This window comes from Lichenostomus cassidix, chromosome 28 (assembly GCF_008360975.1).
Source record: "Lichenostomus cassidix isolate B80296 chromosome 28, HeHo_3.0, whole genome shotgun sequence".
Taxonomy (NCBI): Eukaryota; Metazoa; Chordata; class Aves; order Passeriformes; family Meliphagidae; genus Lichenostomus; species Lichenostomus cassidix.
The window spans coordinates 6,233,545-6,251,641 of NC_139508.1; the positions used below are offsets into that span (position 1 = coordinate 6,233,545).

Here is an 18,097-nt window from a genome sequence, read left to right on the forward strand (position 1 = left end):
AGAATATTTATTATGTGATTATGAACCTGGCACTGAGTGGAAAGCGTATGGCATCCCTGTGCACATCATTTGAACAGAAGCAGTTGCAACACAGAGCACAATGTAAGTTCTGCTTGCCCTTACTGACCCCAAAATCAAGCAGTGGCAGCCCCAGGCTATCCCTGACCAGTTTAGGACATTATCTTCCCCCGCCATATACCCAAGTAGTTATTTTAGCTCTGGAAACCTCAAGCTGTTTGAGAATACTAGAGGAGCTGGATGGCTTCCCCCTAGGCAAGTAGATCTAGGCATGTGAAGCAGAGCCACGACTCTTCATCTCTTTCTCTGAGTGTAGAGAAACATTTACATAGTGTTACCCGCATATTTCACTCTGACATTGCCGATGGCCTCGACACCCCTGTCCAGGCTGTAAGCTGATGGGGTCCTGAGGAAGCCAAGGTCTGTGACCATCAGCTTTCTGGAGAAAGACTTGACTGATGCGTGCAGAGGACTGTGGTGAACCCACAACTCCTTTGTGGTGCAGAAGGAGTAACTTGCAGGACTGCGCTGTATCCCCAGATCTTTAATAGTGCAGTAGGTAACCTCAGGGCACAACTCCACTTCCTTGATTGTACAGAATGTGGGGCGCTGGATGGGGCTTTTGAAGCTGGGCATCGCAGGGCTTCCCGTTGACTCACTCCATCCCAACAGTGGATACTGCACCTCTTGGGTCTGCAGGGACTGGTGCCAGGAGGGTTGTCCCACCAGACACATCCATGCCAGCCAACCTGCTAGAGCCAGCATGGTCAGGACCAGCAGAGCCAAGGAAGCCAGGTAGAGCACCCAGTGCAACAGGCAGCAGTGCCTCAGCACCCACTGCCCCCACTGCAGACCCTCCTCACCTGCCTGCAAATGCAGCACAGGTACAGCCTGTCCTGGGATGGAGCATGGGCAGAGGGGAGGAGGAGCAGGTAGGGGGGAACATGCAGATTGGGTGAAGTGTGTGGTGTCCAGGGGAGGTGGTAATGTTGGAGCATAAGTGGAAAGCATGGTGTTGGCCAGTATCAGAGAAGGAGATGGAGATCTGACAATGGAAGAGGCCTCTAGCATGGCAGTAGAAGGCACTGGTGTGGCAGTGGTGGAAAATGTGCCAGTGGACCCCATGAGACTGTGATAGGTAGTGTTGGCAGCAAGGGTGCTTTGGGGATGGCCACTGGTGCTAGGAGGGCTGCTGCTCATAGTGGTTGGCAGTGAGGTGGCAGAGTGAAGGGTGGTGAGTCTGTGCAGGGTAATGGTAGCAGCAGTGAGAATGGTGGCAGTGCTGGGGGGGTGTGTGGGTGTCATGTTGGGACTGGTTGGTACAGGACTGGTGGTGCTGGGAGCTCTGATGCTTGTCAGCACCACCAGCAAAGTGCTTGGGGAAAGGGTGGTGGTACAAGGGGTGCTGAGGGAAGGACTGGTGAGGGGAGGCCTTGTGGTAGTGAGAGTAGGGAGGCAACGTGAGGTAACAGCATAGGGCATGGTAGTGTGCTCTTTGGGGATGAATGGATAAGGGGGGAAGGTGGTCATGGCAGCTTTCTCTGTTGTTTCTTCCCCATAATTATATTCATCCTCTCCTTCCTCATCTGTACCTGCCATGATGCTGCAGTTGAGCTTGAAATGAATGATGGGCTTCTGCTGATGCTCAGCAGGGGTGTGGCACAGTACCTTCTCGGGTGCGACTTCCACTTTTGTTTCCTCCAGGCCCCGCTCGTGCTGATAAACACTGTTAGCATTCTGCTGGATCCAGATCTGCAGGTAGTGTAGGTCACAGTCGCAATGCCAGGGGTTGTCAGTGAGGAAAACATACATGAAGAGGTGCCCCTTTGGGAAAAAGTCAGTGGGCAGGGTTCGCAGGCGGTTTCCTGAGAGCCAGAGGGTCTCTAACTTTTGCAGGTCCTGCAGCAACTCCTTGGGTAGCTCCTCCAGGAGGTTGTCTGAGAGGTCCAACTCCTTGAGTGCCTTCAACCCTGCAAAGGCCTCCTGGGGCAGCTGGCGCATCTGGTTCCCTCGCAAGTCCAGGTCCTGCAGCTGTGGCACAGTGCGGAAAGCCCCCGGCTCCAGTGTCTTCAGGCTGTTGTGAGCCACAGCCAGGCGGGTGAGCGCAGGCAGGCCCTGCAGGACAGGTAGGGCCTCCAGTGCATTGTGGGAGAGGGTCAGCTCCTTCAGGGATTGCAGCAGGGCACCAGTGTGCAGAGCCACCAGCCCATTGTTGGCCAGGTCAATGTCCTGAAGCTGGGCAAGGGGCAGGAAGGCGGTGGTGGAGAGGGAGACCAGGCGATTGGCGCTGAGCAGCAGGATGCCTGTGTCCACAGGCAGGTCCTGAGGCACTGTCCTGAGAGCCTGCCCCGTGCAGTTAACCTCCAGGAGGTCCTTGACCTTGTTCATCTCTGAGGGGCAGGGCAGGGCCAGGGGCAGCAGGGCCAGGAGAGTGACCAGGGTCAGAACAGGGACCTGCATGGCCTAGAGGGGGAGAACCAAGGGGTGTGGTTGCAAGAAGTCATGCACCTACACATTGCCTTTCTTCCTGTGCAAGCACCATTTTCAGCAGAGCTGGAATCCCCTGCCAGACCCTCTGGCACCCTCTGAGCACTGCAGCTCCTCCCTGGGATGGTAGAAGGTAGGGGTGAATCCCACACCTACTGCCATCTTGTCCTTGGAGGCCAGCCGATATAATTTTGGCACTTTTGCTCACCTCGTTCTCTTCCACAGTGGGAAGAACCTGACTCATTGGCCTCCTCATAGCAATGCTTTTTCCACTGCGTTCGCACTGCTGCCCTCACCATTGCAAAAGCCATGCTTCTGCAGTGTTCGTGTCCCAGCATACCCACACCCAGCCCAACCCAGACAACTCGTGCTGGAAGAATTTCCCCGAATATGCTCTTACCCAACACCAGCTGAACTCTGCTAGATTTGGAAGGTGGGAGTATGAATCATGTGAAAGGAGCTTCCTGTGCACAGATGTGGCTTCCATGAGCATCCAGGCCCCTGTGAACACTGTGACTCACCTGCAGATCTTCCAGTGTTTGTTCTCCTTCTGTTCTGCCTCCTCCTGCACACAGCCCAGGCAGTGCTCCGGGGCAGTGCTCGTGAGGAGCTGCCCAGCCCTCTATCAGCATACGCAGCTGTGAGAAGGGAGCTGTGGTTTCCTGAGCAGTCAAACCCATCTCCTGTCCTTTTGCACAGCCCTCGCTTTGACTACACTGCCACATCACTATCTCTCCTTGCAAAATGCCAACGAGGATCAGCAGGCATTGCCCCAGCAGCAAATGGTTATGGCCCACGGCAGCCTGCACTGGATCCTGCTTGTTCTGCTGCTCAAGCCAGTTTTCCCCTTGAGATTTGCAGGAGTGCTTGCAGAAAATAATTCCATTGGCTTCTGGAGAGGAAATGGGCAAGAGCATTGGCCACAGCTTCTAAGAAGGAGCTGAGGTGGTAATAAAAAGGACTTTATGCCCATGATGCTGGAAAAGCCCTTGCATCTGGATGCAGGCCCATTCGGACAAGGATGCCTCAAGGCTCAGGACATCTCTTGCTGTCTGTGATAGGAGTGGGATGGACTGAGGCTCTCCTTCCCCAGCAACTGTAGTTTAAAGCCCTCTTCTCCAGTTTGGCAAACCTGTCAGTGAAAATGCACTTCGCTTTCTCTGACAGGTGGACTCCATCTGCCCTCTATAGACCAGGTTGTTCAAAGCAAGTCCAATGGTCTAAGTAGCCATCCCCCTGGCTGTGGCACCAGTCCTGTAACCATTTGTTGATTCCCCAGATTCGACTGGCTCTTTCAAGGCCCTTCCCTTTGAACAGGAAGATTGATGAAGAAACTACCTGTGCTCCAGAGTCATCAGATAATGCTCTTCCCAGGGCTCTGTAATCCTTTTTGATGCTGCTCAGACTGCTCTTGACTGTATCACTGGCATCTACATGAAACAACAGCAGCAGGTAATGGTGGACTGTACAAGGCATGGTAGTCTCTCAGTGATATCTCTGATATGAGTCCATGGTAAGCAGCATCATCTAGAGAGTGCAGCAGGCCAGTAAATAGTGCCTCCACACCTCTCAGAAGAGAGTCTCCTCCCACTATTACCCTCTTTTTAGTTGTGCTGATTGTTATATGGGGAACAGATTACGCTGCCTTACTGGTTGTTATATGGGGAGTAGATGGGGCTGCGTTATTCATCTCCAGTGCCTCTCCTGCTCAGTCTTTCCTGCAGACCAGTGGAAGGTTCTGCAAGGGCACCTCTGGGTTCTGGAAAGGTTCTGCAAGAGCACCTCTGGCTTCAGGGGAAGACCGTTCCTCCTTGCAGGTCCTTGCTGTTCCAACTTTCCATTCTTCCACACTGGCCATCCTTCCTTCTGTGTGTGTTCCCGTGGTCCTCTTCCCTTCTGCATGTGTCATTGGGGGAATCTCTTTCTGTTTGGTTTTGGGCTGTGGGTCTACTGCAAACTGTGCTTGGAACCAGCAGACTCTCTCCTTCCTGGGAAAGAACTCCTTCTCAACTTCCCTGATACTACACTGCCTCTCGCCTTTCTCAGCCACTTGCCACAGGTGGTCCTCCAGTGGGACACACCTTTTGGAGGCAGGTCTGCTGCCTCTCCCTGTCCTAGAGAAAGATCTGTTCACTTGCTGCAATGAGATCTGCGCTGCAGCCTCTCCATTTGGCAGCTCTATCTGGATGGAGACACTGGCAGTAGCGAGGGTAGATGGTGCTGACTGCCACATTGGAGTTGCAGCCTTTGCTGTCAAAGGAGTGTTTACCATTCTGCCTTGTGAGTCAGGTAGGAGGAATGTCTTCAACCTGTGCAGATGGTCACACAACATGCTTGGTTGCTGGAAGACAGAGTTTAGATGCAAGTTACAAATGGTATGTACAGTGATAACTGTAGTGGGGTACTCATCTGCAGAGGCACTTCCCTCTGCCATGGAATCTTAATCCATAATGGTATCTGCAGAAGAAACGGAGTTTGAAATGATACCTACATTTACAACAGTAATTGCAATGGCATCTTCATTTGTGTACAAGACACAAGTTTCTTAATCTTGGAATATAAGTTGTTCTTAATAATATTCTTGCCTTCTTTTAATTTTATTTTTCTTTTTTTTTTTATTCTCCCTTGTCCAAACAAGGAAAACATGGATGGGGTCTTTGTGGATTGAGACAGGAGGTGTCATTTTAACTAGAACCTCCAGTTGCCCAGGCTTTAAAAATTTTTTTTTCTTTTTATTTTTCATTTTTATAGTCAGATAAACCTGTGTGCTCTGGCTGCTCCATTTCCTAGACCCAATTGTTGGGGTCTAGGAACTTTTCTAATTTTTAAATTAATGGTTTAAATTAACTTCTAATTATTTAAAAAAAATAATCATAACCAGTATATAAACTGTAAGTAGTGTGTTAGTCTTAAATCACTTTTAGCCAGTATTTAGCAAAGTTGTCATATGCTCCTTTTATGGGAACACAGCTTGGAAAAATTACTGAAACTTTATGTTTTCCTAAACTAACTCTCATATGCTTCAAAGAAAAAAGGCTGGGAGAGAGAGGTGTATTGTTGAAGCTGGACATCTAGAATGCAGAATTTATGGACTACAATGACCCTTTGCTGAAACCAGCAAAAGATAAAGAGGAGACTTAACAAAGACTCAGTATATGTGTTGGAAAGTCCCTACTGGAGGAAAAAGATGCTAAGAAGACTAAAAATATAGACTAATTAGCATAAGAAACAAGAAATCAACAGCCAATAGAAGACAGAATACTAATAAATGAAAAAAATTATGTAATTTAAAACCAATGAACATTAATTGTTGTTTGCTAACAGTGTATAAATAAGTGAAAAAATTTTGTATCGATGTCTATGGGAAGGCTGGAATTTTGTTGGCCATACACACCCCTTCAGACCACGGATAAAGTAACGGCTTACTTCTTAACACTGAAAAGACAGTGTTAGAGGGTTTTATTTATCCTGACAATGTTGAGGGATTTAGTAATACAAGGATTGCAGAATGCTGTCAAGTAACACTGGCTTGCCCCTCTTTTTTCTGTTTTATACATTGCCTGGCTCACATCTGTTTGCCCACAGCTGAGGCAGTGGTGTCACTGCAAAAAACAAGTGCAGAGTGTGTTCTCCAATATGGTCTGGAGATACAAACACTGGCTCCACTGCAGTTGTTGGTGACTCCTTATCCTCTTCTACAAGAGAGTAGGGGAAGGTTGTAGTCAGGTCCATGTTGAAGCTGCTTGAGCGTCAGAGACAGTGAATGGACTTCTTTTGAGCCTGTTCAACAAATTCAGTATGGGCTGTGAGTGTGTTCCAGTGATAATTTCAGCTGGAGCTGTTGCTAGGCCAGCAGCACACTGGAGGGACATTGCTGAGTTTCTCCTCTCCACTGTGGTCCATGGTGTCTCCTCCTGCCAGCTACTAGCAGAAAGAGCCTGGCTGAGGCCCCATGCAGTGTTGGTGGGCTGTGGCAAGCCCTGGAGCCTGCTGCCTAGGCTGAGCTTCTTGGCACCCTTAGCATCTCCCTGGGCTGTGAGTGCTTGTGCATCCTTCCCCTGCAGTAGTGTCCCCCACTGGCTGATGTCTCTCCTGTACTAAAGAGGAGGGGAGGGTGTGCCGAGCCCCAGTGCATGTTCCCACAGGGAGAAACAACTTCTAACATTTCCTCATTTCCCAGGGATTCCTGGGACCATTGAGAGCTTGATCTCTGTGACACCACACCATTCAGCTACCAAAGGTGAGCAGGCTCATTCATAATGAACACAAAATAATTCACCAGCCTAGTATCAGATGTGTATTGAGGGAGCACAAAAGAAGAATGAGAGTGCACCCACATGCAGAAGGGATAACATCCAGCACCCACATGGGGACCACTGCCATGGCCTCCACAGAAGGTGTTGTCCATTCCAGTTTCCACCCACCACTGAGCTCTCTTGTGTTTGCACTATACTTTTAAAAGACATTTTAAGTTCTGTGTCTAATGGGACCCCCCTGGGTAAGTCTGAGTGCTGTCAGGAAACACCCCAGAATTTATTCCAGGTTGTCAGCACATCTACAGTCAGAGATGGAGCAGCAACCAGACCCATGCCTTTGGGAATTCATAAAGTTGGTGTTCTACTGGTTTTGTAGCCTAAGAGAAGTGAAAGCAACTTAAGTCAGATCAAGAAACGATTTCTTGCATTAGGTGACTCTCTTTTACTGACTTTTGACACCATTTTCCTCTTGGCATTCAAACTATTTTTAAAAAAAGATAAATATTTTGCTGCTTGTATTTGTTTATCAAACCTAAAGATTTCTTGAAAGATGCTGTTAGTGTGTTGAGATGATAAAAGCTCTAAATTACATATAAAATTTTACTTTAGATCTGTAAGCCCCATATAATTACATATTAGTATCCATTTTTATGATGTAACTAATGCCTTTTTCTGAATTTGTGTTGTTTCCAGAATACTCCAATGCAAATGTCTTTATCCTGAAGAATTCCTCAGTAATCCTGAGGAGAGTCCTGGCTGGAGCAGAGAAGAAGCCACAGGAGTATCCATGAAGCAAGCACTGGATTCCTTTTGAGAGTTTTCTGTGTGTGAACTTTTTGTATGGATATTAGTTTATACTGGAATTCAGACTCTACCTTGTCAATTTTTGTTGTCATGGGGTAGATTTTAATGTATCTGTCCCAAAGTAGACATATTTTTAGATGGTTCAGACTTAAAAAATGGTGACTTTAAAGATGATTCTGAAAGGAACAAGATCAGTGTGTCTTTACTAAGAGTCTGTGTAAGCCTGCTTGTAGGTAAAACCAGAGACTGATAGATAAGAAAGGAATGTTACCAATTGACAAGGAATTATTGCTCAACCAAGGCCGTATTAAGTTCCTCAATTTAAAGAAGAACAAAAGAAAAGGGGGTGTGCGTGTGTGTGTTTGTGCGCTTGTGTGTGTGTGTGTTCAAAGGGTTAAGGGGGTCATGTAATAAGCAATTCAAGAAGTCTGTACCTCTCGAGTACCTCAGCCAATGGGGAAAGAGAGAGAGGGATGAGGCCGGGAAAATAGGATTAAAAGGAGGCTGCATCCTCCAGCAATTTGCAAGACCGCGGGGGAAATGCCCATGACCTCTCCCTTTATTCATGAATAAAGTTACAGGACTCCTCTGTCTCCTTTTTGGACATAAACCTCTGGTGTTTGTGGATTAATTTTTCTGCCAAACTGGGGAGCCATCCAGGATATTTCCACCATCTGGGAGTGATGGGCAGCAAGCAGAGCTGAAGGTGTATCTGACCCAGTTTCAGTGATCAGCTCCTTTTGGTGGCGGCTGGCACCAGGCGATTGATTGGGTTCCCAAGACTGTCCAGGAGATAGATGAGTTGTTGTATGTGTTTGCTTTTACTGTGCTGAGAGTAATTACAGTTACACAGTGTAATAAGTATTTATTATTATAAATAAAGCTATAATTTGTTCCCATCTCCGAAGAGTCTGATTGTCAGTGTTTCACCATGTCTTGCATTTTGGGGAGGCAGGGGGGTGGGGTATATGGCATGTACACTTAAACCCCATAGCTGGGGCTTTTGCATACTACCTACAGATGAAAGAACAAGAGTTGCCAGCTGGGGACCTGTGTGAACAAGATTCCTCCCTAAGCAAGTCCTATTAATTTCCTAAAGGGGCCCAAGGGATTATGGGGGACCACAGTACTACTTTGGGCTGTGATTAAGTTAAATATCTTCATGATACCTTTCACGAGGCCTGTGTATTGGATTTGTGCTGAGAATAGGGTTTATTCCTGAGCACGGAATATTTTAGTTAAATAAACTAATAAACCCCTCATTACTAGGGTCAGAATCTGAATATGAATCCCAAAGACAAACAAAAAAAAAATTTAAAAATATTTTAAAAATAAGATCCCAAACTACATTTGCAAGGTCCAAAAGATTATTTTTCAGATTTAACCCTGAGGTTTTCAGGCACAAACACTATTTATATGATGTAATCATCAAAAAGAGGGAGAGCTGCACACATTTTAAATCACCAGTATGTGTTTGGGAGAACAAATAGTCAATTTAAAGTCCAAACTCACATTTTTAGACTACAAAACTGCTAAAATTTGTTAAATTGCTTAAAAGCAATTTATAATTGCCAAGGTTTATACTTTTAGAATTCAAAGACACATTTAGAGGGCCCAAAGCATTATTTTCAAGGCCCGAGGTCCAAAGCCTCATTTGTGAGTCCAAAGGCTCATTTTTGGCCCCCAAACTTCCTTTTTAGTTTCTAAAGCCTCAATATTGGGTACCAAAACCCCTCACTAGAATTCAGTCTGCAATTTGACCATCTCAAATCCTTTAAAGTTTCCAAACACCTCATGCACCTATGAGTAAAGTATGTCCCGAGAGACTACGAGAAGGGTGAAAGTGCTCATCCTTCCTTCTCTGTGGTGGTGTGGGTGTTCCGTGTGTCACACTGGGAAGCACTTCAGCTCCAACAGTCTGTCTGCATGTGGCTCAGCATCAATAGCATTTTGGGCACACTGAAATATTTCTGCCTACAAGCTGTGACACTTGAGACAGAGAGCTGCAGGTTTTAGAGGCTGCAGATCATCTGTCAGGGCTTTCGCTACTGAAGATCAACTCACCAGCATGAGGCAGACCAAGATGGGCTTCTGGGAGAGGATGGAGCCCACCATCATGATGCCCAGTATCACCCCTAGAGGTACAGACATCTGCAGACACCAAAAAGGACTGTTGCCAGGACCCACCATGCAGCATTGTGAGACACAACAGTTGTCCTGAGGGTGTCTCCATCCAGGGCTGCAGACACCAGTGACACACCTGCCAATGCCCCACAGGCCAGGGGTACTGGGAGAGCTGAGAGCTGTCAGATGCCGAGCACAACCTGGTTTTCCTTTGCTTTCCAGAGCAAATGACTGTCTGGGACACAGTGGCTGGCTACATCCAATAGCTCTTGGTGTAAGGCGGGACTGCACCTATATCTTCCTCATTTGCACAGAGAAGTGGGGAGGGGGCCCATAGCCCTGGCGCATAGCCTGCAGTTCCTCTTGCTCTCCTCAGAAAGCAAGAAACCCACCTCAAAAGGTCCCTCTCCTCTTTCAGGAGACCACCTCCAAAATTGAACATGTTCAGGGATTGCTTCCACACAAAAGGTAACAGGACAGAAGGCTTTTTCTGGCATTTAGCTCCCCTGGGCAGCCTAAAGCGTCATTTTTTGGGGGTGGAGAAGAACCACTGGATCCTATAGGGTCATTTGTACTACCTCACCAATTAATTTTTTTCATGACTAAAGCCTCCATTTTAGGGCCACAATCCTAATTTCTGAGCTTCCAACTTGTTTTATATTACCTTTTATTGCCTATAGGACCTGAATTGGAAGGTCCAAAGTTTCATTTGTAGGGTAAGGGCTCATTTGTAGAGTACAAAGCCTTCTTTAGAAAGTCTAAAGGGTCTTTCTGGGGTCCAAATCCTCTTTTTAGCTTCCACGGATCTGCTCTCTGGGACCAAAATAAATGAGGCTCTGGACCCTTCAGATGAAGCTTTGGACCTTCCAAATAGGACTTGGAGCCTTCAAAATGATGCTCTGAGCCCTTCAGATGAGTCTTGGGGTTTGTGCCTTAACAAGGCCGTTTTGGACTTAAACCAGGATGCTTTGGACCTTAACAGTGAAACTGTAGTTCCTAAAAACAAGACTAAAATATATGAATATTAAAGGAATAGCCTTAAAAAATGGGATTTTACACCCTAGAAATATTTTTTTTAGCTTCCAAATGAGGCTTTGGGCATGAAGAACATCAGACTTTGAGCCCTCAGTGAGAAGTCTGCACCCTAAAATGAGGCTTTGGATTCGGGCCAGACAGAGGTGGATTCCAAAGAATCCTGGTGCTAAAAAACCAGCAAAGATGAGAGAGAAGCCAGCCAGGGTGAGAGAGAAGTTGGACAGGGGCCTAGCAGCCAGTCAAGGTCCACCCTGTGCAGTTTCTGAAGGTGTTCCTTTGGTATGGCTAGCTCAGGGTCAGCCTGAAGCTGACCTTAAGGGCAGAGAAAATTCATTGGAAATGAACCTGAGAGCCCAGGTGATTTGCTACACAAGTCTCATGGGCACATTCCAGTACCTGGGAAGAACACAACAGAAACCTGCAGCACTGTGAGTGTGCCAGCCAAACCAGTGACCAGGCTCATAGCCCTCAGCAGCCTTTAATTCCCCTGGCTACTGCAGCTCCCGGAAGAGACAGGAGCTTGGCTGATGGGTAAACCCTTTGCCAAGGGAGGTCCAGTGACTTCCAGTTGTGAGAGGTGCTCTGGCTGTGGTAGCTACAGGGTTCCCTGGGCACAATGGGATATGCCTCCATGCAGCCTCCTGTCACAAAGGGGCAGAGCTGAGGCATCTGTCCAGCAGTTGTGACCTCACCTGCCCAATGCTTGGTATCCTGAGGGGCAGACCAACAAAGATTGAGCTGGTCTTCAGGATAACTCAGCTCCTTTCTTCACTACTTGCATGTCCACATTTTTTTTCAAGCATTCTTTGTCCTTGGCAGTGGCTACAAGCACCAAGAAAATTATTCTGACAGTTAAAGCTGTTCTGTGGGTCACATTCGGGGTTTTTTAATTTTCAAGCTACATTTATTTTCTTTCTCAACAGGAGACGGGATTAGTTCTGATCTGATCTTTCTGGAGGAGGATCTGGATCCTTTGTCATCCAGATCCTTTTCCATCTGCTCCTGAGAGGAGCAACGGCTGCAACAGGAAATAATTCCTGTAACAGCTTTGCCAGCAGGCCTTGAGCTTTGTGAATGCCCACAGGCAACATGGCTGGTGCTACATCCCTGAGTGTCAATGCGCTAACAATCTAGAGTGAAATCTGGGGCATTTTCTGAGAGCAGCCAGACAGACCCAGGTGAATTTGGTTAGACACGGGAAAATGCATTTGGTCACTCTGTCACTAGTGCGCAAGACTTTGAAAGAAGCCATTGCTCATAGAAAGACCTGACACCCGTAGGTACTTGCTTGTTCTTCTCACATTACAATCAGAAGAACTGATAATCCAAGGCTCTGGAGGGAAAGGAAGGTAGCCTGAGGGCCAGAAATCAGAGTGGGAATTTGTTGGACTTTTGGCAGACTAAGCAGGGGAACAGACTGTTTTCCAAAACTGTTTCCATACCAGTAGATGTAAACATGCTGTTAGGCTTCCCCCAGTATTTCTGGGTTGGCAGTTAGAGCTGTTGTCCTTGGTGCTCCTGTGGAGAACTCAACATTTGAACGTGCTTTCAAGCAACAATATTGTCACATCTCTTCAAATATCATTTCCATGCAGTCACTGCTGAGGGAATGGCTCTGCCACAAAGGATCCTCTTTCCCCCCGAGGAGATTTGCATGGACTGGCAGCAAAGACAGAGACCTGGAGCAGGACTCTGCAACCTGGGGAGTACTTGCTACATCAATGTTATCCTGCAGTGCCTGACATACACACCCCCTTTGGCCAACTACCTGCTCTCTCGTGACCACAGCCAGTTGTGTGAGTACTTTCAGGAATTTTTCTTTGTAAATCTCTTGAGCACATCCTAAGGATTCCAGAACCTGGAATTGTATTTAGGAAGACAGTAGCCCTTCTTTGCTACTGTCTTTGCTACTTCTTTGCTACTCCCCATGAGCTTGTGCTCATAGAAGAAGCCACTTGTTCCACTGATGTGTGTCTATCTTCAGGAAGGCATCTTCAGGAAGGCACCTCTTTCTAGCGTGGTGTCTCTGTCCCTGCAAGTTAAACCCTCTTGGCTGATTGCGCCAAAAACTTGTGACAATTTCTGAAGAACATTTTCCCTGCACTAAAATGTCCCAGGCTTGTTAGGACATTGTCACCTTGGGAGAAGAGGAGTGAAGACTTAGAGGTCTTAGAACTTCAAGATCTCCATTAGGTTTCCCTGCTAGGGATGGTGTGCTAACCTGATGGTGTGCTTCCTCCCTCTCTCCCTCCCTCTTTCCCTTCTTCCTCCCTCCCTCCCTCTTCAGGTCATCGTCAAGGCTTCTGCATGATGTGCATCATGGAAGCGCACGTTAGGAAGGTCCTACGTTCCTCAGCCAGTGTCATCTGGCCTAGAGCTGTCGTCAGGGACCTCAAATGTAAGTAATTTCAGATGTTTTGACGTGTTCTCTCCCCTTGTTGTAGATGAGAACTACTAACTTCTTTCTTAGTCATAGGAGAAGAATTTGAGCCTGACATGGCTGGAGATGCCTATGAGTTCTTACGCTGTGCTCTTGAGGCCATGCAGAGAGCTTGTCTGAGTGGAAGCAGAGAGTAAGCATCAGTAAATAACCTATTCCATGCTCCCAAGCCCACTGGACACCTTAATGTGCTCCCATCAAGGAAAACCTATGCCCAGGGCTTTCCAAGCCAATCTCTTGGAAGAGGAGATAACTCTGCCTTGACATTTATTTCCAGTGTGGACATGTCTTCTCAAACAAGTACCATCATCCATCAAATATTTGGGGGCTTTCTGAAATCCAGAGGTACATTTCCACATCTATTATTTTCCTTGGCCTTGTTTTTATCCTTCTGTCTGCTGGTCCTATAACTGACATAGTAGATACCATAAGCATAAACTGTCACTGTCAATTAACTTCCTCCTTCACTCAGCATTTTGATTTTCCTTCCAGTCACATGCTTGAGGTGCCAAGCAGTTTCTGATTCCTACAAGGCCTTCCTGCATGTCCTTTTGGATATAAAAGTAAGAGGGCTTGCAATTGTGCTTCAAGACATCCCAAGGCCCCTGTAGCTTTCCAGAACCAAATCATTTGTCTTAAAAATGGATCCTGTGAGCACAAGGGAATTTGGTGGTGGGTGGGAATGGGAATGAACCTCCTTCTACAGAGACCATACATCTCCCCATTCTCCAGAGGGAGCTCTTGATGGCCCCAGGAACCCCTAGGACAAAAAGGAAATGTTCAGCATCACACTCATTTTCTACTTCCTTCTGGACACTGCCTGCAGGGTCATGGTGGGTCTCCTTAGCATCAGCGGCCTGAATCTTCTTGTTGGCTCCTTGGAAATGTTTGGGCATGGGCATTTCCCACAGCTCAGCAGCTCCTTTCTCACTCCTCCAGGCACCCTCATCCCTCACCGCAGCTCTGGAGGACTTTGTGACACCCAAGAAGCTGGATGGAAAATACTGCTTCAAATGTAGCAAGTAAGATGATTTCTAACAACTTATTAACACTTGATTCTATGTGAAGGAGCTGCATGTCATTGAGCAAAATCATCTTGCCATGGAGGTTTAATGCACAATAACGAGACACAACTTTTTTTAATGTGCCCTTATGGCATGGAATATCCTTAAAATACTGTAAGGCTATGTGAGACACAAGATCTTGCCTGGTCTTGTTGGGGGAAGATAGGCTGTATTTCAGCACTTGGCTCTGCTTTGTTTTCAAGGTGTGAGAAGGTTACCGCCTCTAAGAGGGTTACAGTCCATCGTGTGCCCAAGGTCTTCACAGTGTGCCTGGAAAGGGCTGCTGATCACACAGGCAAGAAGATCAGCAAGGTGTGCAGGCAGCTGCAGTGCAACTTTCTCTTAAAGCAGTAGATTCCCCAAAGCATTACACTCTTTCGTAAACTGCTCATTTGGGGGTTTTGTGTTCCATTATGGGGAGAGGAGAGTTCCTATGAGAAGGCTAGCCTGGACTCTGCTCTGACAGCTGCTTTGGCTGAGAACAGTTTCCTGCTGCCCAAACCATTATGTGCTGAAGGGCTATTTCCTGTGGTAGTTCAGGATAATTTCTGAGCCTGACTTGGTCTTTCTGTAGATTGTGGAATATCCCGAGTACTTGGATCTTCGGCCATACATGTCTGACATAGCTGGAGAACCCCTCCTCTACTCCTTATATGCTCTCGTGGTGCACAGCGGTGACACCTGCCTTGATGGACACTTTTTCTGCTACACAAAGGTAAAGAACAACTTCTCTCTTGATAGAGTAAGATGTGTGCTGGGAAGACAAACTGCCTTATCAGGGAGCCAAACCTTTTGGGGGAGAAGGTCTCCTTCAGGACTGATTTGCGTTTGTTTTGGTGTACTCTTGGTTCAGCCGTTCTCTCTCTGGTGCTGTGGAGAAAACCTGCAGTTCCTTTCCAGAGATGGATGTCTTTCTTTGCAGGCCGGCAATGGACTATGGTACAAGATGGATGATGAGTCTGTGGATAATTGTGGCATCCACACAGTTCTCAGGCAGCAAGCCTATTTGCTGTTCTATGCCAGGTAATAACCAGGGTCATGTGTTCAGGACATGTTTTCTTTTCCTGGCTTTGCTGTTTGTCTTCTCATCCCCCTGGGTGTTTCTGTTATCAGAGACAATTCTTCCCTGCTTACTTCAGTATTGTCAATTCTGAACTACCCCATACAAGTCCTTCTCTTGCTGGGCTTGAGGGTGCTGGCCTGTGTAAGCTGCTCTTTGTGTACTCTCTGAAACTGGATCATGTAGAGAGGACTTAAGGGGCCTTCAGGAAAGAAGAAGAGGGATTCTTTATCAGTGGCAGGACAAGAGGTAAAAATTTCAAAGTGAAAGAGATATTTATGTTAGTTATTAGAAAGAAATTCTTGCCTGTGAGGGTGGTGAGGCACTGGCAGAGGTTGTTCAGAGAAGCTGTGGTTGCCCCATTCCTGGAAGTGTTCAAAATCAAGCTTCATGGAGGTTGGAGCGAGCTGTAGATGTCCCTGCTCATGATAGGAGATGGGAACTAGATGGTATGCAAGGAACCCTCCAAACCAAACCTTTCTAGAATTCTGTGAAATGGAGGCTGTAGGGAGAATAGAGATGAGGACTTGCTCTGACAGAGGCAGACCTGGTGGGAAGACCCCCATCAAATTTTCCATTGGTGACCTTGGTGAAATCTTCTCTCTGTTGTAGAAACCAGTCCAAGAAAATTACTGAATCCCAGAGGAGCCTGCAAGGAATGCCCTAAACAGAGATCACTTTTTTTTTCTCCAGATGCTCTGATCTGAAAATGGGAGGAATGGTGGCTTCCTCGCTGACACCATCCTATGCCCATTCCTTCCTGAGTCAGTGGGGGGCCAGCAATGAGCAGGCAGGTTCTGCAGAGACACACAGTCAGCCTGGTAGGAATATGTTGACGCACTGCCAGAGGACGAGCGCCAGGGAGAGGATCCAGCGTAGATCCCTGCAGTGGGGCAATGATCACTGCAGCTGGCTTGTGAACAGCACTGACTCCAACAAGTCAACAGGGAGAAAGAGAAAGAGAACTAGGCCTCCAGGTCATGACCATGCTCTCAGGCATGGCACTGCTTCAGGGCCCTTCAACAGATGTTGCCAGCGGGCTCCTACGCCCAGTGCTGCTTGGGTGCAACACCTGCCAAGGGAGAGAGACCAAGGCCGATCCTTACGACAGGGCTATGGTCTTTGCAAAGGGTTTGTGGAGATCACGGACTATCACAAGTCAGTGAGGAGGAGAAGGAGGAGCAGGTGGAGAAGAAGCCCTCCACATTGTGACCGAGACCCAAAGGATGAAACACCTGAATGGTCCTCGAATGCTAGTTCCAAGACAGCTACTGCACCCAGTGCTGCTTGGGAGCAGCTCTTGTCAAGGCAGAGAGAGCAGGGCAGATCACCACAGAGGGGCTATGATCTCCGCAGCCGGTTTGTGGAGATCACGGACTACCACCAGTCAGCAAAAAGGAGGAGGAAACACTAATTTGGCACAAACAGGCAGAAAGGCCAAAGCCAAAGTATTAAAACCCCTTGTTAGTCTTGCATGTATAATTTACAAGGTGTTTCCTTCTCTGTAGGTTTTGGGGCAACTGGTGGAAATAGCCCATGTGAGATGCTTGTGTAATGGGATTTTGAAAGCTGCATGCTTGCATGTGCCCAACTGGCAATATCTTCTTTTTAAATATGGAGTTCAAGTCACTTGAAAGGACATGAATTGGATGAGCCAACAGTGACTGGGATTGAAAAAGGCTGGATGGCTGGGCCCTGAGGGTGCTGCTCAGTGTCACCAAGTCTAATGTGGTGCCAGGAACAAACACTGTCTCTCAGGAATCAGCACTGGGATTGATCCTGGTTAACATCTTCCTCAACTAATGGTCTGTCTTCTGGGGCAGAGGGCCTGCTCAGCAAATTGGCAGATGACAGCAAAGTGGAAGAGTGGCACTTAGGCCAGGATGTTGTGCTGCTATCCCTGAGGGACCTGAGCAGGCTGGAGAGAGATGGGCTGACAGGGCCCCCTTGCAGTTCAGAAATGGGAGGTGTAAACAGTGTCAAGCACCAGCAGAGCCTACCCAGTGAGCCCATGAAGGCTTCATCCCTGGACATGTTCCACAGCCCGCTGCGCATGATCATGGGCAAGTGGCTGCAGGTGCCCCTGCTTGAGAAGGGGATGTGGGAAAGGCTTGACTTCACCCTCCGGGCGACGTCCCTCCCAGGCTCAAGGTGTCATAGATGCCTGAAAGAGAATCCAGCCAGCAGTGCTGTTCCACTGAAGTAACCATCAACAGCTCCACCAAGAAGCTGGAGCCTATGGAGAGGCTAGGCCAGGGCACACTCCTGGCAGGTGCTGTGCCCCCAGCAAAGCAACCACAAGTCACAGTGTAATAAATAACTCTGTGTTTGTTAATCAAATCGCTAGTCAGTTAACTGTATTAAGTAAGTACGCCACTACCTCCATGACGCAAGAAGCACGAGGAAGCCATCTAGAGGATTTTGGCCTCACAACAACCAGGAAGCAGAATAAGACCTATAACAAACTGTGCAGACACAAGATTTGAAGAACGCATATTCGAAAAATGCACGAGATTTGAAAGTCGCAGGATCTGGAGAGTATATAAGTGGGAGCTGAGAGGGGGAGGCGCGTGTAGTGGTGGAGCAAAAGGCTCCCAGGCGTGTCCAGCGCTGTTTCTGCTTGCTGTCACTTGCTTAATAATCTAATTGATTTAATTGGCTTGGATTTTGCCCTTTATTTGACTCAAAATTTATAACAACTAGACCCTAAAAATGCAGGTATGTGATCTAAAAGTGTTTGGTCCCTAAAAAGGAGACTTTCATAGAATTATCAAACAATAGAATCACAGAACAATAGGATCCAAGAATC

At 47.4% G+C, this 18,097-nt stretch overlaps 2 protein-coding genes across 4 annotated transcripts; one reads left to right on the forward strand and one right to left on the reverse strand.

The window, feature by feature from the left end:
• Nucleotides 1-3,576, reverse strand: GP1BA (glycoprotein Ib platelet subunit alpha). Its single transcript, XM_085040576.1, has 2 exons — nt 3,027-3,576; nt 1-2,481 (listed from the first exon to the last, which is right to left on the reverse strand). The coding sequence occupies exons 1-2, from the start codon at nt 3,420-3,422 to the stop codon at nt 343-345; spliced, it is 2,535 nt and encodes an 844-aa protein (XP_084896702.1). The 5' UTR covers nt 3,423-3,576; the 3' UTR covers nt 1-342.
• A 7,870-nt stretch (nt 3,577-11,446) lies between these two features.
• LOC146426369 (ubiquitin carboxyl-terminal hydrolase 42-like) lies at nt 11,447-17,846 on the forward strand. Of its 3 annotated transcripts, none has more exons than XM_085040682.1 (11): nt 11,447-12,004; nt 12,320-12,520; nt 13,012-13,122; nt 13,195-13,297; nt 13,442-13,509; nt 13,657-13,727; nt 14,104-14,186; nt 14,432-14,540; nt 14,803-14,943; nt 15,151-15,251; nt 15,982-17,846. In XM_085040682.1, exons 2-11 carry the CDS (start codon nt 12,334-12,336, stop codon nt 16,700-16,702), a joined length of 1,695 nt encoding a protein of 564 aa, XP_084896808.1. In that variant the 5' UTR covers nt 11,447-12,004; nt 12,320-12,333; the 3' UTR covers nt 16,703-17,846. The 3 variants fall into 3 exon arrangements, with proteins under 3 accessions (XP_084896808.1, XP_084896809.1, XP_084896812.1); XM_085040683.1 differs by having other exon boundaries at nt 11,447-12,000; XM_085040686.1 differs by having other exon boundaries at nt 15,901-16,030.
• The last annotated feature ends 251 nt before the right edge of the window (nt 17,847-18,097 follow it).